At 50.6% G+C, this 18503-nt stretch overlaps 9 protein-coding genes across 9 annotated transcripts; 3 read left to right on the forward strand and 6 right to left on the reverse strand.

Annotated features, from left to right (window-relative positions):
• Positions 1 to 4791: 4791 nt before the first annotated feature.
• UHO2_07010 (uncharacterized protein) lies at positions 4792 to 7070 on the reverse strand (the record flags this gene model as incomplete). The annotated part of the gene is made up of 2 exons (XM_041556466.1): positions 4792 to 6899; positions 7058 to 7070. 2 exons carry the CDS (start codon positions 7068 to 7070, stop codon positions 4792 to 4794), a joined length of 2121 nt encoding a protein of 706 aa, XP_041412400.1.
• A 485-nt stretch (positions 7071 to 7555) lies between these two features.
• On the reverse strand, positions 7556 to 7942 carry UHO2_07011 (uncharacterized protein; the record flags this gene model as incomplete). Its single annotated transcript, XM_041556467.1, has 1 exon — positions 7556 to 7942. One exon carries the CDS (start codon positions 7940 to 7942, stop codon positions 7556 to 7558), a length of 387 nt encoding a protein of 128 aa, XP_041412401.1.
• Positions 7943 to 8342: 400 nt separating this feature from the next.
• On the reverse strand, positions 8343 to 9884 carry UHO2_07012 (putative cAMP-dependent protein kinase type II regulatory chain; the record flags this gene model as incomplete). The annotated part of the gene is made up of 1 exon (XM_041556468.1): positions 8343 to 9884. One exon carries the CDS (start codon positions 9882 to 9884, stop codon positions 8343 to 8345), a length of 1542 nt encoding a protein of 513 aa, XP_041412402.1.
• A 558-nt stretch (positions 9885 to 10442) lies between these two features.
• UHO2_07013 (putative ATP7 - F1F0-ATPase complex, FO D subunit) lies at positions 10443 to 11329 on the forward strand (the record flags this gene model as incomplete). Its single annotated transcript, XM_041556469.1, has 2 exons — positions 10443 to 10736; positions 11105 to 11329. The coding sequence occupies 2 exons, from the start codon at positions 10443 to 10445 to the stop codon at positions 11327 to 11329; spliced, it is 519 nt and encodes a 172-aa protein (XP_041412403.1).
• Positions 11330 to 12570: 1241 nt separating this feature from the next.
• UHO2_07014 (putative 40S ribosomal protein S25) lies at positions 12571 to 12976 on the forward strand (the record flags this gene model as incomplete). Its single annotated transcript, XM_041556470.1, has 2 exons — positions 12571 to 12657; positions 12758 to 12976. The coding sequence occupies 2 exons, from the start codon at positions 12571 to 12573 to the stop codon at positions 12974 to 12976; spliced, it is 306 nt and encodes a 101-aa protein (XP_041412404.1).
• Positions 12977 to 13292: 316 nt separating this feature from the next.
• Positions 13293 to 13853, reverse strand: UHO2_07015 (related to AIM1 ### cytoplasmic protein involved in mitochondrial function or organization; the record flags this gene model as incomplete). The annotated part of the gene is made up of 3 exons (XM_041556471.1): positions 13293 to 13316; positions 13408 to 13535; positions 13634 to 13853. The coding sequence occupies 3 exons, from the start codon at positions 13851 to 13853 to the stop codon at positions 13293 to 13295; spliced, it is 372 nt and encodes a 123-aa protein (XP_041412405.1).
• Positions 13854 to 14169: 316 nt separating this feature from the next.
• On the forward strand, positions 14170 to 15431 carry UHO2_07016 (putative FOL2 - GTP cyclohydrolase I; the record flags this gene model as incomplete). The annotated part of the gene is made up of 2 exons (XM_041556472.1): positions 14170 to 15033; positions 15132 to 15431. 2 exons carry the CDS (start codon positions 14170 to 14172, stop codon positions 15429 to 15431), a joined length of 1164 nt encoding a protein of 387 aa, XP_041412406.1.
• Positions 15432 to 15561: 130 nt separating this feature from the next.
• Positions 15562 to 16443, reverse strand: UHO2_07017 (uncharacterized protein; the record flags this gene model as incomplete). The annotated part of the gene is made up of 2 exons (XM_041556473.1): positions 15562 to 15693; positions 15784 to 16443. 2 exons carry the CDS (start codon positions 16441 to 16443, stop codon positions 15562 to 15564), a joined length of 792 nt encoding a protein of 263 aa, XP_041412407.1.
• A 1082-nt stretch (positions 16444 to 17525) lies between these two features.
• Positions 17526 to 18291, reverse strand: UHO2_07018 (uncharacterized protein; the record flags this gene model as incomplete). Its single annotated transcript, XM_041556474.1, has 4 exons — positions 17526 to 17559; positions 17777 to 17831; positions 17930 to 18093; positions 18173 to 18291. 4 exons carry the CDS (start codon positions 18289 to 18291, stop codon positions 17526 to 17528), a joined length of 372 nt encoding a protein of 123 aa, XP_041412408.1.
• Between the last annotated feature and the right edge of the window lie 212 nt (positions 18292 to 18503).

The raw sequence follows: 18503 nt of genomic DNA on the forward strand, positions 1-18503 counted from the left end.
CAGGTGTGAGTCACTGCCTACAATAACTGACTGGACTGCAGGTGTCAAGCTACACTGCCTACAGCAAGGGAACTGGACTGCTAGTGTTGAAGAACACTGCCTACAGTTGTTGACTAACAGTGATACAACACACACATTGAGAGTTGTTGCAAGAGCACTGCTATTGCAATGGTATGTAACTGAGTAAGTAAAGTAGATAGAGTAAGTAGTATAGAGTGGATGGGCTCCACTTGTATGCTATGGTAGAGTGAGAGTATTTATGTGTCTGGTCAGTGTTTTCCCTTGACACCTATCCTGCTCCTCTTGAGGGGCCTTGTCCCCTGTTAGGCACTGTCTTGTCCTGCTGGCACCAATCCCTTCGATACTGCACTCCTTCCATTTGCACAGTGTAAGGGTTATGCAACACTGCCCTCTTGCCTTCATGCTCTCCTTCTGCCTGATGATGTGTGATGACCCCTTTTGACACAGCTCCTTCTTGACCTTGTCTTGTGAATCCCTTTAGCCTCTTGTTGAACCTCATGACCAAACCCCTTGATCATGTGGTCACCCCTGTGCTTGGGCCTGTGTGACTTTATGCATGCACCCCTTGAGCAGTAACCATCCACATGATACTGAGTCTACTAGTACTTGCTTGTATCAGCCAACTTGTTGAGGCATGCTGTTCTGACTGTATCAGCTGACTTGTTGAGGCATGCTGATCTGACTGGTTCTGACTGATCCCCATGAGATTAATCTGGAACCCTGGGGTTTGATTGATCTTGTAATTCATATGCACTGCCAGCCTGATTAATCCTGTTGATCCCTGATGGTTCAGTGCCAATCAATCTGGTGCTCCCTTCATATACTGCTCCATTGCATGACATTCCCATGACTGCTGTTGATCAATTTGGCGCACTCTCTTTCGCTATCCTTCTGACCCTGTGACACATCGCTTCTGTCCTTCCTGAGCTGTGTGTCGACCTCTTTGACACAGCTCTTCCTCCTCATGACCTATATGCCGGTGTCATCGACACAGCTCTCCTTTCTCCTAACTGGCGACTGTTCTCCTGATTCCTGTCTTGTGAGCCCCTGAGTGGTAACCAGCTGCATGCTTCTGAGCTTGGTCCCTGTCTTGGCAGAGCTTGGTCCTCCTCGTCTTGGCAGAGCTTGGTCCTCCTTGCATGTGAGTTTGTCATACAATCATCCTTGCCACTGATCTCCACAGAATCTGCTATATGATCTCTTCTACTACTGATCTCAGCGGAATTTGTGATATTATCCTTGCTTGTGCCGATCCTGGTGGGATCTGTCATAGAACCATTTCTACTACAGATCTCAATGAACTCTGCTGCAAATCCCATGATCTGCCTGATTCCTTGATTCCTGTGCTCCCTTCATATGGGTTGACAGATCTTCTTACTTCTTGCGCATCCAGGCCCATGACACACCTCTTGACATAGCAGGAGCAGCGTTGCAGGTGACACTGCAAGAGGTGTTAATATAAGACATGCATTCTACTCATGGTAGTCGAGTGGATCCCCATCCACTCTACTTTACACATTACTAGTTACATCTTCAGCATAAGTATACTTAGTAGTTTCTGTCAACAGTTGCAATTGCAGAGCATTGCATTTAATTAGCATGTGTGTTGTATCACAGCTTCTTGATGCCATCCAAAGGCAGGACTCTCTGTGGTCTGGATATCAATCAACACCAAAGGCAGTTTCATACTGCAGTCCAGCTTTCTCAATCTTATACCAAAGGCAGTCATCCACTGTGGTCTGGGGATCAATCAACCAACTCATCAACACACCAAACACTTGTGTCAAGACAAACACAGTCACACCAGACCTTGGTGTCATCTAACAGAAACTATTGGACCTTGATCATGCCAAGCTACCTCTGGACAGAGTGTCCCCAGCAGTTAGTCGAAATTCGTGATAACCCTTATGTCATGGGCCTGGATGCTCAAGAAGCAGGAGGGTCACTGGTTCATATGGAAGGAGCACAGGTATCGAAGATCTAGTCGATACCAGTAGAGAGCATGGTCGTAGTGCAGTCTCCATGGAGACCATGGACTCCTATGGACTCACATGCAAAGGAGAACTGAGCCACATGCGAGGAGGGCCAGGCACAGCCACGAGGAGGACCAAGCTCAAGGAGCAGGCACAGCCACGAAGAGGACCAAGCTCAGATGGTTACCACTCAGGGGCTCAAGAGACAAGAGTCATAGGACACTGGCAAGCAGGTCCTGAGGAAGAGGAGCAGTGTCGAGGGAGTCGACACCAGGTCATGAGGAGGAGGAGCAGTGTCGAGGGAGTCGACACCAGGTCATGAGGAGGAGGAGCAGTGTCAAAGGAGTCAACACCACTCAAGAGGCACAGGGGCGCCAAGCAGGAGAGGCCCCTGAGCAGTACTCGATGAAGAAGGTACTCTCTGGAGAGAGAGCAGGAGCAGCATTGCTGGCGATGCTGTGAAGAGGTATATAACCATGCTTTCTCATCATCATAGGTCAAGTGGATCCTCATCCACTCTACTCACCATATAACTAGTTATCACTTCAGCATAAGTATACATTAGTTTCAGTCAGCATAGCAGCAATCTATCAAGGTTGCTCCTCATCGTAGTGTGTGTGTTGTATCACCACTACCTGACATCCGAAGGCGCCCATAGCAGGTTAGCAGTCCGGATCAAGATAGAACTGAAGGCAGTAGTCCACTGCGGTCTGGGGATCACTTCAAGCATCAAGTCAACACACTGGACATTTGTGTTGATGCCACCAACCTTATCATCAACACCATCAACCTCATTATCATCAACACTCACCAACCTTATCACCAATGACATCAACCTCATCATCATCAACACTCACCAACCTTATCACCAATGACATCAACCTCATCATCATCAGCACTCACACCAGACCTTGGTATCATCATAACCGAAGCATTGATATTGATTGTGCCAAGCTACCCCTGAATGGAGTGTCCACAGAGGTCAGCCAAAACCTACAATAGTATATACAACGAATGCCACCTGCTGTCACTGCACAACTTGATAGTCACCGATACCGAGACAATAGCTGTCGCACAGTTTGATAGTCACTGAGTATCTCGACAGACCGACCTGGGTTTCAGGCGCGAGACCCCTGACACCTTAGTTCCAATCTATTTGAGCAAGAAAGGTCATAGAAGGCTTCTGTCATAGGAACGGATGGATGCGCAGGAAGAACTGAAGTCAGATGAAGTGACCATGCACAACAATCATGGATTGGGCTACAAGAGGTTTCTGACAGAGATCAGCAAGATCAGTAGAATTGAAGGCCTTATGGCAGAACTCATCGAGATCTGCAGTAGCAAAGGCCTTGCTACAGAATCTGTCAGGACCAGTAGCTTCCAGCTGGTAAGACAGATCTTGCAGGGGATGCCAATCTCACAAATCTCACAGCAAGATGGATGTCAAGGACATTGTGGTTGCCACCCTGATGAAGCAGGGGGGCTGACCTGACAATGAGCTCAGGACCAGGAGGATGGGAGAGATGAAGGGGGGTGTGAGTTGCCACCCAGATGAAGTGGGAAAGGTCCCTATTGGTAATGAAACAGCACAAGGACTTCCCATCTGCTAGGAGGAAGAGTCAAGAGGAGGAGGAGCAGTGTAGGAGGAGATCACAAGGGGAACAAGTGTGGTTGCTGGCAATACAGCAAGGACATCTATATAACATGCACTTGCTCCTTGTCATGGTGGTTGAGTGGAGATCCATCCACTCTACACCATATCATACTAGCTATCACTTTCACATAAGTATACTTAGTAGTTCATCAACAGTAGCAATTGCAAAACATTGCTTCTATTGTAGCACATGTGTTGTATCACTGCTCATTGACATCGATCGACACCGAAGGTGGTTCACACTGCAGTCTGGCTCTCTTGATCACTAGAAACCAAAGGCAGTTGTCTACTGCAGTCCAGGGATCACTTCAAGCACTCAGTCAACACACTGGACACTTGTATTGGTGTCAACACTTCACCAGCATCAGACCTTGGTGCTCACCATGCAACTCTAGTTATTGATCATGCCAAGCTACCTCTGGATGGAGTGTCTGCAGCAGTCAGTTGAAACCTGCAATAGCAATCAATCTACCACATATTCAAACAAGAGAAGTCATAGAGGCCTTCTACAACAGATCATGATAAGAATAATAATACATGGCATTTTACCACCTATCTCAACAGGATCTGTAATAGATGTGTTTCTACTACAGATATCAGGTTTCAGGCGCGAGACCCCTGGCAAGGTCATAGAAGGCTTCTATGGCAGATTGCAGTAAAAACAATTATAGAAGGCTGTTACAGTAGATCTTGCCAAGATCAATTAATCGACTGTACAGTGTTGGCTAAGACACTGCTCTTGGCACTTCTCAGGGGTGTGATCCTCTGGAATTGCTCGTATGTCTCCTGTCTCGGTCCGCTTACGCCTTGATGGTCTCCCAGTACCAACTTTCAGATGCGTACCGAGAGCAGTGCATGGACAGACATGTCAATGCGTGACAATGCATCAGACTTGGCATAGGAGTGTGTGGCGAGGATAGAGTACAGGCAAGAACAGGAGGACAAGGAGAACAAGGAGGGAGTAGGCATAGGTACAGACTATCGAAACAAGCGGGAATGTTACTAGGCGATGACAGGCAATACAAAAAACCGAGACGGCCTAGACGAGATGGATTACAGCGACAAAGAAAGCCTTGGCAGCAGCAAGGCAAACAAGGGGCGGGTTAGGGGTTTTTTTTCTTTTTTTTTTTTTCTTTTTTCTCTTTAGACCTTGATCGTAGCAGCAGAAGCACTGTTCGCCTTGGAAACAACATCCGAAGCTGAACTCCACTCTCTTTCATGTCTCATACCTGCCTCGCCTGCCACTCGGTGAGGTTGTTGTTGGGTGGGATCCAAGCCATCGGCTTCTGATCTTGGTCTACCTTGCCCCGGCCGTTGCTGCTGCTGCTGCTGCTGCTGTTGCATATGGTCAGTGGAGAAGGCAGGTCCGATGGGCCCTCTAGCATGCGCTGAAGCATAAGCACCGGGAGGACCTTGCGACACTGGTGGGCCGGCAGCTTGAGGATGCATATACGCAGGATGAGGAGCCATGGAAGCAGGAATGCCCATGCCAGCCGGACCCATGGAATGGTGCGGATCGACTGCATGCGGTCCAGCGGGATGCGGCGCCATTGGCATCGCCATGGGCATCGCCATTGGCATTGCTGGTAATGCTTGTCCTCCCGTCGCTTGGACCAGTTGAGATTTGAGAAACATGTTTTCGTTGCGTAGAGCGCTGACCGTGTTTTGCAGGTTTTCGTTGTCATTTTGGAGATATTCCACTTTGGCTTGGAGGGATGCAAGCCATGCTTTTTTACGTTGACGGCATTTGAGTGCCGCTTGTCGGTTACGTTCGAGGAAGTTCTTACGTTTCTCGTCCATATTACCACGTTCGCCTTTACCGTCTCCGTCATCGTCGCTGTCCCAATGTTGGTCATCGTCATCGCCGTTTTCAGACTTGTAGGATGGACCAGCGTCGAAAGCAGCGTGTGCATTTGCATTTACATTTACATTTGCATTTGCATCTGCATTTGCATTTGCATCCTTCCCTGTTCCTGCTGCTGCCGCCTTGTTGTTGGGCGCAGAAGCAGCAGCGTTGGCGTTGGAAGCCTTCTTGCCACCTTTAGCCGTCTTTGCCACTTTAGCCGGCGGAGCGTTGATCGAAATAGGAGCACCAGCATCAGCACCACCACCACCACCACCACCACCACCGTTAGCGTTGGCGGGAGTATTATCCTCGGTGGAATTGGCCTTCTTTCGCTTATTGCCGTTGGGCTTGTCATCACCTTTTTTGCCAGCAGCACCACCCTTTTTGCCGTTAGCAGGCTTGGACTCGTAGAGCCGAGTGGCCGAGTGGCCAGCATCTCGCTTGGAAATCTCGTCATGTGCTCGACTCAACAAGAACAAGCCCGAGGCAGCATTCTGTTGATCGCCATTGGCGGCTTGCAAAGGCTTTTGCATCATCTCTGGACTGATGTTTCGATGGGAATCAGCTTTCACTTGGGCTTTGAGTTTGGAACCACTCTGCTGTGGCGGCTTGGCATGGGGGAAGGAACGGCTGAAAGCGAGGTCGAAAGCGTTGTGTGCATCCGTGGGTCTGCCGGCAAAGTTCTGGGGTTGGGTTGACAAAGCGGAGCCAGCTCCTGGTCCGGCAGCACTGGCAGGGTCGATGGATGGCGCTGCTGAGGCAGCATTTGCGGCGTTGGTCAAAGTGGAAAGAGTGTTGGGGGTGATGGTAGCAGCCGAGGTGGAAGGAGTAGAAGTGTTGTTGACCATAGCAGCGAGGAATGCTGCAGTGTTGGGGGAGGGAGGAGGGAAAGAGATGCCTCCACCGAGTGGAGTGAGTCCAGTCTTGAAGTTGGAAAGGTCTGGAGTGAAGCCGGTACGGAAGCTGTTGGGGTCAAAGTGAGAGCTCTGTGGACCGGCGAGCATGGCTGGTGAAAGTGGACCTGATCGGAGCGAGCTAGTGAGAGCGGCAGACCAGGGGTATGGGTGGGTCTCGCCAGCGGGGGAAGTGATGGAGGCGAGGGGTGGCAGGAGTGGCTTTGGTGTTGAGCCGGATTCTTGGATGTTGTTGCCGGCCGAAGAGGGAGAGGAGTGCGACTTGTTTTGGGAGAAGCTGCGATCTCGGTAGGCTGCACCGGGACGAGTGGAGAGAGTAGGAGTGCTGAGGCTAGGCTTTGGGTCGGAGCCTTTCAAGTCGCTACGACGCTCGACAGATTCAGAAGAGCCGGAGCTGAACGACTTTTCGAAGGGGTTGGGTTCGAGATGATGCTTTGCTGTCGAGCGAAGAGGACTGCTAGGACGGATGGGTTTGGCGGGAGGCCTTGTGGCTGTAGCTGGTAAGAGGTGTCGGACAAGATAGGGGCGAGCATGGCGGAGCAGGAGGGGTTGATGGGGCAAAAAAAAGGGGGGTTGGGTTGGGTTGGGTTGGGTTGTCAGTGGATCTGATCCGACGGCGTTTCAATGGTGATGGTGGCGACAAACTCACCTGCTTCGGACATGGTGGTTGGCTGATGCGGGGGCGAGACTTTGTTTAGGCTCGAGGAACGAATTCAGGGATAGAAGATGCGTCCGTGTGTAGTCAAGGAGAGAAAGGGTGAGTGTACGAGGGATGACGAGGGATGACGAGAGATGACGACGGATGACGACGGATGACGACGATGCAAGCAAGATGGTGGAGCAAAGGCAAGCCTGAGTTGCCCAGCAGTTAGGCTTTGTCGGCATTTTCCAGCTTGATCGGTTCGATGCTCAGCGTAGTTTCTATTATTATTAAGAAAGTCCAATTCCAATTCAAATCTCGATTCAAATCACGATTCAAATCTCGATTCAAATCCGAATTCAAATCCAAATTCAAATCCCACTTTAAATTCCATTTTAAATCCCATTTTAAATCCAAATCCCATTGGAAATCCAAATTCAAAAGGCATATCTCTCACGGCGTCACCTTTGCTCAATACAAACCTTGTTGCTCCTTGTCGTCACATGATCACACACTTTTGCCCCAGTCACATACGGTCGGAAGGATGGCCGACAAAGCGGAAGCGAAAGCGGAAACCTGGGAAAGAGAAAGATCGGAAAGATCGGAAAGATCGGCAAGATCGGCAAGATAGTCAAGATAGGCAGGACAGGCAGGACAGGCAGGATAAACAGGATAAACAGGATAAGGCAGGATAGGAATTCGCTGCTCGTGCCTTGAACTGCAATCCAAATTCGAATTGGTGCTTGAGCGACTGCTAGGATCTAGGTGTCCTGCGTATCGAAAGTGTCCTGCGTATCCAAGGTGTCGTGCGTATTTAGGTGCAACAAGGGTTTGGTTAAGGGTGCTTTGGTCCAGCGATCTGGCACCCCCATACGCCGTTTGGAAGCCTTTCATAGTGTCTGCTCGGCGGCGTCACTAAGCTGGGGAAATGACGTAAGAGATGACGCAATCCTCCCACCTTTTCTATTATTTATTTTCCTTTTTTAATCCCATGTAAAGACGAACGCGACTTAACATTGCTCACTTCGGCACAAGCAATCCAAATCTAACACCCTCTCAACAAAAATGTCACACTTCCAAGGTGAGAATCTTTATTCTCCAGCGTCGAAACAAACACATTCACTCAAGAGTGGCCAAAGGGAATGATCAGCAGCCATCATCCAAATGCATACCATCCAAATGTAAACCATCCACATTTCTGACATGGCACGGCAAAGTTACAAAGGAAAAGGCATTGCAGATCGTAAGAATCCAACTTGCTCCGACCTCGATGCAGCTCGAGAATGGCCATCGTTCAAGCAGCAGCAAAGGGATTAGGCGCAGACCAAGCCCCTTCACCCGGCTTAGCAGTCGAATGCATTGGATGAGGATTACTACTCTCCGCGCCGAAACCAACTGCCATCCCGGCACTACCCACGCCACCATTGGCACCAGCACCAGCACCAGCACCAGCACCAGCACCGATATATTCATCGCCATAAGTCTCCTTTGCATGTCTCTCCAAAATGCCAGCCAGAGGACCCAATAACCTTGTAAAAGCCCTCTCCGACATTGTTACCACTCGAAGTTTAGCCGGCTCACCGGCAGTAGCCGTTGCACTGGCAGCAGCAGCAACAACGGTAGCAGCACGAGGAGCATTATTGAGCAGCGCAAGTTCACCAAAGTAATCCCCCCTGGAGAGTTTGCCAACGACTTCCTCACTGCCACCTTGCTTGCATTTGCGCACTTGAGCGTTGCCTTGAACGATGATGAAAAACTCGGATCCACGTTCTCCTTGCTTGATAACCGCCTCTCCAGGAGCATACTCTCGAAGTTCCAGACTGTCCGAGATTTTAGCCCGTTCAGCAGCAGAGAGACGTTCAAAGAGAGCAACATCCATCAGGAATTTCTCGTAAAGTGCACGTCGACGAGAGTTGGTTTCCATCAAAATCGACCTGAAAGTGATGCGGTCCAAGGCCCACAATGTGCATGGAGACGTGGAAACAACGGTAGCCGCTCGAGGTTGAGCGTAGAGCAAAGCCAGTTCACCAAACGAAGATGCAGGACCATAGGAAACTTTCTTGTTGCCCAGTGTCGAGCAAGCACCAGTCTGTGCTGTGCATTCCTCTCCAGCTGCTTGAGCACTACGAACATAGACGTCCAGCGTACCGGATTCGACGACATAAAAGTAGTCACCCTGTGCACCTTGTTCGATGACGGTAACGTTGGCATCCACCTTGACTTCCTTCATGGCGAGTAAAACATCGCGATACTGATCCTGCTCCAAGTTGCGGAAGAGCAAGTTGTTACCAATAGATCCACGGATCCGTTCCATCTGTTCCTCCGATTTGGGGATCACCGTCTTGGCCAGCGGCGATCCATCGTGTTGCGCATCGAGAGCCGAGGGAGCCATACTCTCTGCCGAGACGGAAGTACGTCTGGCCAAGTTGAAGGTGGGAGGGATGAGCGGTGCGTTTGCGTTCCAAGTCGTGTTTTGAGAAGCGTCGATAGGAACAACATGCGACCAAGAGCAAGAGGCACTGGCAGCGAAAGGATCCGAGTTGAACACCGAAGCACGCTGTGTTGGAGAAGCCAATCCAGGAGCCACACCGCCAAAGTCGAGATCACTGGGGCCTAGCGAAGGAAGGTTGTTGGGATGAGGATACGAGGAGGAGGAGGAGGAGAAAAAGGAGCAAGAGGAGGAGGAGGAGGAGCAAGAGAGATGGTTACGACGTTGCTCTTCCAGTTTCGAGTTGAACCAGTTGGCGCAGAATTGAAGAACATCCTCGGGACGCGCACGAGCGACATCACGATTCAGATCGTTGAGCAGCGCTGTGTAGTGGGAGGGCAGCGACATTTTGCGAGCGAAACTTGGATGCCAGGCTGCTATATGTGGTGTACCTGATGGGATACAGAGGTGGCAGCGAATGCTGTGCTGCACTATGTGGATCTTTTTCGAATCTGATGGCTGGTGGGGAAGGTGGAGGTGGTGGTGGAGGTGGTGGAGGCGGTGGTATCGGTGGATGAAAAGTTGGTATCAATGAACGGACGAGTGGAAATGTGAAGTTGGTCTGTGCGAGGCGCATTGACCATTTCTTTTTTCAGAGCGTTCACAATTGAGAGAGGCACGTGACCGATGTGCAATTCCGATGCTGTCACGCTGTCCACGCGCGCACAGACATTTCTTAGCAGCGCAACTTCAGCCTGCTCCACTTGATCTCGTGCGAGAGACAATCATCGGACCCGCCAAAGACGAGGAAGGTGGAAATCTAACATTGTTTGCCCCTGTGCCAATGGAAATCGTCATCCGCAGCAAACAGACACGTTGAATTCGTCCATATCAACCACCAAGATCCCCCCCTTTAACACTTGATAAATCACCACGACCACCATCACCACCACCTCCTCCTCCACAATGGCTGCTCGTGCTGCTGCTGCTGCAGTCGATCTGGCCAAGATCTCCAACCTGGGTCTTGGCAAGCAAACGCTCGCTCAGATCTCGGCTTTCCGTAAGCGTGCCGACGATGCTAAGCGTCAACTTGCTCAGCTCAAGCAACAGAACACCGACGTTGATTTCGCCCACTACAACAAGGTGCTTCGCAACAAGGATGTCGTCTCTCAGGCTCAGAAGATCTTGAGCGAGTTCAAGCCTGTTACTTTTGATGTTAAGGCTCAGCTGAAGGCTATTGATGCTTTCGAGGCCAAGGCTGTTAGTATTGCATCCTTGTTTCGCTCCCTTTTTGATCATCGTATTGCACTGCATTTGCATCTGTTTCCAAACGTCTATCGCCAGTATTGCAACACTCCTCCTGTTTCGTTGCAGTCCAGGTGCGATTGGTAGAGACTCTGCGCACGGACATGCACCCTAACTCAACCAACACCTCCTCCAACAGATGCAAATGCACACCCACCCAGCTGCCCTTCGACTAGGCAAGCGCATCAATCACTCTGATGAACCCATATACTGACCTCCACCCTTCTTTCCTTCTTTCCTTCTTTCCTTCTTTCCTTCTTTCCTTCTTTCCTTCTCCCCTTCTTCCCTTCTTCCTATCTCCCCCCTCCTTTGCTCAACAACAGGTCGAACAAGCCCAAGCCTCATCGTCCAAGATCGAAGCCGAACTCAAAGACCTCAAATCCACCCTTCAGAACATCCAAGATGCTCGCTCCTTCGACCAGCTTACTGTCGACGACGTTGTTGCCGCTCGTCCCGAGATCGGTCGCACGGTCGATGAGATGGTTAAGAAGGGTAAATGGACTACTCCCGGTTACGATGAGAAGTTCGGAAACCTTTCGGCTCTCTAAACCTAACTGCTCGATGGCGCTTTGCTTTAGATGCAGAGCATAAAGCAAAGCAGGGGAAAGTAGGGGAAAGTAGTTTGTTTTGCAGCCGCAATGATATTCTGATCAACACAAGATGCCAGTGCAGTGTGTATACGGCGGTTGCAGTGAGCCTCTGATCTCGGCAAGACTGAGTGGCTCTCAGTGACTGTTAGTGAAGCAGGAAGGATTCGACATGTCGGCTAGGCATCCAAAGCCTAGACTGTAGCTATGAGCACTTGCTGATTGCGCCAGAAACTCAAGACAAGGATAGCGAGAGAGAGAAGAGAAATCCGCATCCATGACCCCGATATCTTCTCGAATCGGCCAAGCGTTGCGAAACGGCGATTGGCCGATTCGAGAATATTTTGATTGATTTCGCGATCTTTGGAACTTATTGCGATCTCACAGTCCGAATTGTGTGGCTCGGCCGAGCTGTCTATTAGCTATAAACTGCAAAAATCGGCTTCGGAGACTGGAAATGTGCCTGCGACCCACCAAATTTGCCTCTCCGTCTCTCCTGGGCGCTGAGCAGGAAATTCAAACTCTGCCGGTGTTGGAGTGATTGTTAAGATGGACCGGATTGTTAGCATGGACGTCTCTTTCGTTCTGATTGTCATCCACCACATACCTCAAGGTAAGTTGTAGGTCCGAATTGCAAGCGCACAGCTACTACATACAGCATATCGGATGATACAGCTGCAGCGACGACAACGACAAAGACAACGACAACGACAACGACAACGACACAATGGCAAGATAGGACTAGCGACTCCCCGCAGCATCAAGTCCCACGCACTCGAGCAGTAAACAGCTCGACATTCAGTTGCGGAGCAAGCGCAAGGCGATATGGATCGCTTACCTCTTGGATGCCGAGAGTTTGTCCATTATGCTGGGATGATCCCCTGCTCGAGCTTCTCGTCGTCCAATTCCGACTAGATGACCGTGTCCTTTCGCTTGGATCAGACGACAGCGACAGCGACACAGTGCAAAGAGCTCGTACATCAGCATCTCACCTCGCTCATCACTACGGCACCGGTTGCAAAGCAGGGACAGCATCCGACATGCGACTTGACACTCGTCGGACGCCTCGATCCTGCCAGCCTCTGCTAAAGGGAACGCCTATCTCGCCACTGCAATTGCATCATTGAAACGGGTCACTTTTGAGATTGTTACAGGTTGCTGACAATTAGTTGTACTCGCTACGCCATACGCTCGATTCGCAGATGCCCCCCAAGAAAGCTGCCATCGCCGCTGCGGCATCCAAGACGGCCAAAAAGAAGAAATGGTCCAAGGGCAAAGTTAAGGACAAGGTAGGTCAAGCTCGGCATTGTTTCGCTGGCTCGCTTTTTTCTTTAAGGAGGCCACTAACCGTTTGTCGCTTGGACACTCTTACGCTTTTGGTAATTGCAGGCTCAGAACATGGTCGTCCTCGACCGACCCACTTACGACCGAATCCTGAAGGAGGTGCCTACTTTCAAGATGATCTCGCAGTCTACTTTGATTGACCGTATGAAGATTAATGGATCGCTCGCCCGTGTTGCCATTCGACACTTGGAGAGGGAGGGTCAGATTAAGAAGTTGATCCATCATCATGGACAGCTTGTCTATACGCGCGCTTCTGCCGAGTAAATGCTCACCGCTTGGCATGGAGGATGAGGATTGCTTGGGCGATTTGGCTTTGCTTGTAAGACAAGATTTTCATAAGGCATTCATCGTTATGGTGGTGCGAACCTGGTCAAAATTCACACACTCTTGCAAGGTTTCCTGATTTGGGTTGCTTGTTGGCGATTTGATTTAAGACATCTTTCTCTCTCTCTCTCTCTCTCTCTCTCTCTCTCTCTCTTTGTGGTGCCTTGTTGAGATAGGCGATGAAGCGTTTGAGTGCCAGTGTCTGCTCGAGAGAAGCACTGGCGCATCTGCACCGCCCATTTGGAGCATTGAAATCCTAGTCTTCTGCAACGGTCCGCAGCTGTCAAAAGGCGCAAGAGAAGAGAGAGAAGGATCAAGGTGAGTGACAATCGGCCTCTTGCTCTTGGAGGCAGGCTTGGAGGATAGCTTACCTGTAAGCCATGGATATCTTTGATCACATGCTTCAACTCGCTATTCACCATTCTATGCGCTTTAACCGTCGGCATTCCTTTGAATTCTTTGCTGGATAATTGGATTGCGTAGAAACTTCCACATCCGCCTGTCCATGGGTGGTAAAAGATGGGATTCTCATCAGTCCATACCACCTCTAAACCAAGAGAAAGAGCAAGAAAGTAGGGGAGCGAGCGTTTAGCTTACCAGAAACATCCTGCACCTTGAGCACTGAAGGTTGGAATCGTTGCTTTAGGATCTCGCGGATCTTTAGCTCTCCCGCTGTTGCTGCTTCTTCTGCTGACCGAGCGGTGGTGGAGGTGTTGCGGAGGAGAGAGGTGGAGGTGAATGATCGTAAGAGAGATCCTGTGGGGCCTGCTGTGCGGGAAAGCGTTCGAGCGGAGGTGGTGGAGATGCTGCCGAACATCGTGTGCGATGTGAGATTGTTGAGGAGTGAGTATGGGGAGTGAGTATGGGGAGTGAGTATGGGGAGGACAAGGAGGAGAGGACAAGGGGTGTTGGGTAAGTGTCGATTACCAATTGCATCCCCGATCCCGATCCGTACTCACCCGATTCAGGCGATTTTCCGAGTCCAATTTAACACAAAGAAGAAAAAAAGAAAATGTGAAAAAGAGTTGAAAGCGAATTATAATTATTCTTCTCGCCATCATCCTTCTCGCCATCATCCTTCTCGCCATCATCCTTCTTGCCACCCGAACAACGACGAACAAAGACGAACAAAGATGGCAGACAACCACTGCTCACGCTCCCAAACACAGTCCAGCCCACAGAATGAAGAGGTAAAAGACGGAGGAAACGCATTCTTCGACACCTTCTTTGCCTCGGCATTGCAACGAGCGAATATGTCTTCTGGCGAGTTGAAAGGGTTGAACGACCAAACCAGTTCTGCTGCACACCCGCTTCCCCCCTCCCCCCTCACCATCGCCACGCGGGAAGATGAAGATGTATACGCTCCAGATGGAAACGGACTGGACTGTGGACGCGGTCCTGGCGACATCCCCTCTCCGCCAAACGAAAAAGCAAGCTGGAGCGCTACACGACAACAAACGTCAGCACTGGCAAATGGAGTATCGACGTTAAACCTCGATTCTGCTTCTTCCTGCACGAGCACCAGGGTGAACCGCGATCTGGACCTGGTTGCAACAAGACGCGGTGGAGGCCTGGGCACGCCGACCGGCACACCAACCTACATTGGTTCCTCTTTCGACCGGCATCCGACGCATCCGCATTCAGGCACGTTGACACCAGTCATGGATCCGCATTCCGGCTTGGGTTGGCCAGCGAAATCTACACTCGATCGATCACAGCATAGCGCAGAAGAAGCGCAAGAGAACCAAGCGAGGCTCTCTGCAGCAATCAAGACAGTCTTGCAATGCATCGGGGAAGATCCAGGGCGAAGTGGATTGGCGAAAACACCAGAGAGGTATGCAAAGGCCTTGCTCTGGATGACAAAGGGTTATGAGGTGAGGTTAAGCGATGTGATTGCCAATGCGATATTCGATGAGCAACACGACGAAATGGTCATCGTCAGGGATATAGACATTTTCAGTCTTTGCGAACATCATCTGGTGCCCTTTACTGGAAAGGTAAGTGCATTGCGCTTCTCTCACCACGGCACTTTTGGGCTCCCTTGGCTGCCTTGGCTGACCTGTAACTTGTCCGCTTTTCTCACACTCGCCCGCAGATCCACATCGGATACATCCCAAACCGACTCGTAATCGGCCTCTCCAAGTTAGCCCGTATAGCAGAAACATTCGCACGCCGCCTCCAAGTGCAGGAGAGGCTAACAAAACAGGTAGCCCTAGCTCTCGACGAAGCCTTGCGCCCGCAGGGGGTAGCGGTCGTCGTCGAATGCCAACATCTCTGCATGGCCATGCGAGGAGTTCAGAAACCAGGCGCTACCACTGTAACCAGCTGCATGTTGGGCGTCTTTAGAGACAGGCAGAAGACTCGGGAGGAATTTCTATCTCTCATCAAAAAGTAGAGCGACAGGCAAGCGGATCGCATTCGTATAGGTTTCCTTTGCATAGGTTTCCTTTGCATAGGTTTCCTTTGCATAGGTCTCCTTTGCATAGGTCTCCTTTGCATAGGTCTTGCTATACTCTTGCTGTGGGTTAGAAGTGCAAACTTGAGTACAGGTCGTTCCTAATCAACTCTCTCATTCCCTCGGGCATCAATGGTTGCTTGTTGCCCTTCCTATCGCTACCCCGGGCTTGGTCGACCATATATCTGAATGGCATTTCCACCTGTCGACATACAAAACCGTGATGATTCTCGTTAGTATTCTTCCTTGTTCCCCTATCTCATCTTAGGCTTAGGGTTGGGAGGTAACTTACACTTTCTCCGCGGCCAAATTGCAGTTCGGGATGGTCGAGCCATTGCATCTGGCCCTTTGCTTTTGCTGTATCCCCCCATGCGCTCTCCTGTTGTTTGGTATCATTCAAACCAAGAAGAAAGCCATCTTGAACGCATTTTTTAGTAACACCGAGAGCGGTATCAGTTGTCATCTGCACCCCACCCAGATGTCTCGAAGGGAAGGCCAACTGTCGAAGAGAACCAGTACGGTCTCGTGGAGGATCGTCACCGAGGATGCCACCAAAGAGGAAATATTCAAAGGGCCCACCTGCCTCATCCGGCTTGCAGTCCGAGGTATGCTTGCCGGCGTCTGTAATGCTAAGAGCATGGCGAGATCTCGGGTCGAGCAAACAAACGGCACTTTTCGCAATCCTCCGTTCTGCCATAAGCGTAGTAATGGATGCGGTATGCAGCTCAAACCTGCAACCAGACTGCCCGCTTGGCTGGGAGAGTAAAGAGCGAAGCGATTCCAGAGATGCGTGGGACAAGGAGGTAAAATGCACCGTCGATCCAGGTCCGACGAGTTGGAGCATATGTCGGTATTCCAGCAGCGCCCATTGCGGCAAGACAGAAGGTGCATCTGGCTCGTCCTCTTCCATATGCTCTATTACGTATTGCGGTCTTGTTGTTGCGGTCGACATCCTGGCTGGCTTTTCGGTGCGAGTGGCGGGATGGTATTGTTCCTATACCATCCAGAACAGCGAGGAGAAGCAAGAAAAAAAAAAAGAAAAAAAGAAAAAAAGAAAAAAAGAAAAAAAAAAAGAAAAAAAAGAAAAAAAAAGGAAAAAAGGAAAAAAAAAGAAAAGGCGGACATCTCTGCCTCACTCACACGGCCGACAGATGGGATGGAGGAGGAAGCGCACGCCATGTCACGTGCAGAAATCCCGACTTCCGAACTCTGACGCTTTCCAAATTGGGCTTTTGCTCGCTCGGCCTTTGCCACTCTCCCCTTTTCACCACCACTCACCACGCATCGCGCTAAAGAAGAGTCGTCTTTACGATGGAAGAAGGCGAACTAAAGGCGGGCACAACGACGACGACGACGACGACGACGACGACGACCTCGGAGGAACTGTACAAGGCGCTGCACCAACGGCTAGTCGCATCAGGCGAATGGCAACGACTTGCAATCCTCCTGCGACGAATGCTAGACGAATGCGGTTGGGCAACTAGCTTGCACAACACCGCTGCGAACACGGCAAAGAGGCAAAATGTTGCCAGTGTGCCCGAGCTGGTAGATGTGTTGACTGCACATGCTAAAGGTGCGTAACTGTGCAAAGCCAAGGCGAGCGATGGGCGAGCGATGGGCAAGCGATGCTGATTCATAAAAAAAATCTTGGCCTCCCGCCTGTCCATAGATAGCCTGCCGCCACATGTCAAGACTCATCTACTGGATAAGCTGAGCGACTTTTTGGATCGCAACCTCGAAGATGCATGAGCAGGGCTTGTTAAAGCTAGCAAGCACCCGCCTACATACTCAGTCAAATGCCTCCGATCGGTCCGAAGAGAGAGCATCTATGTGCGGATTGCAAAACACAAGACGGTACAAATGAGCGTATCCTACAGCATCCCCATCCACCAGCAAATAGAGAGGGAGAGAGAGAGAGAGAGAGAGAGAGACGAACAAAGGCAGTCAGCAACCAGCAAGAGGCCTACAATTCCAACCGAGAGCGCCGGTTGGCAGGAGTTGCTGCTTACGTTGCAATACATCTCTTGTACCACGCTATCCGAGTCTTCCCAGTGGCAGGCCAGGTCGGCTGTGTAGTAGAGCATACGATACAACACTTGAGACTTGTCAGCTCTCTCAACCGAGGCATCGTCCCCAAAAAGGAAAAGAAAAAAAGAAAAAAAAAAGTCTCTCGCTCACCTCTGTTCAAAGCAAAGTTGGAGCTCCAGAGAGCAAATGCAACACAGTCAGCATCGACAGGAGCAACAGCAAAGTAGACGGCCATCGCGAATCGCTAGGCTGCTCACCTTCCACCTTGGCCCAAATTCTCGACGAGTTGCACTTGCACTATATACTTGAATCCTGTATCGCCACGCAAGTCGGCATTGCCTTTGTCCTTGTTTCCGTCAGCTTGCTTGTTTGCGGCTACAGTGTCTATGTAGAAAGGCAGGCTCACGCACCTTTCGCCTGGACCTCGAGCATCTTGGCCTTGATATTCTCGGCTATGCATCTACTGAGAGCACGGTTCTTTTCTTTATCCCACTTATCCCATCGTGCGCTGCGTAGACGAGAGCTAAGTAGGCTCGAGAGATGCGGTTGCAGGCTTGTTGCCTCGAATCTGCCGCTCAGACAACGATAGCAAAAAGCGTCAGTCTCTGCATTCCTTTCTGCAGTCTCTTGCTCGCTATATCGCATCCTCTCACCTGGTTCGAGTGCTATGAGATGTCGACTGGGCCACCGGCGATGCTGCGCCGTCGAGAGCAGATGTGCAGCAAGTTTCCGAGTCTCGTGGTTGTGCTGATGTTGGTGCTATGGTCGACATTGTTGGTGGTGGGAGCAAGAGGAGCAAAGTGTTGTTCTCTGCCAGTTTTCCTGTTCTTCTCCACGCATTTCCAAAGCTGCACTTGCACTCTCACGTGACACCGAATCGAAATCAAATCGAAATCAAATCGAAATCAAATCGGCCGCCCGATGCAATCCCGATGCGATTCCGATGCAATCCCGATGCAATCCCGATGCAATCCATCTTCCAGC

Source organism: Ustilago hordei (assembly GCF_900519145.1).
Source record: "Ustilago hordei strain Uho2 genome assembly, contig: UHO2_contig_23, whole genome shotgun sequence".
NCBI classification, from domain to species: Eukaryota; Fungi; Basidiomycota; class Ustilaginomycetes; order Ustilaginales; family Ustilaginaceae; genus Ustilago; species Ustilago hordei.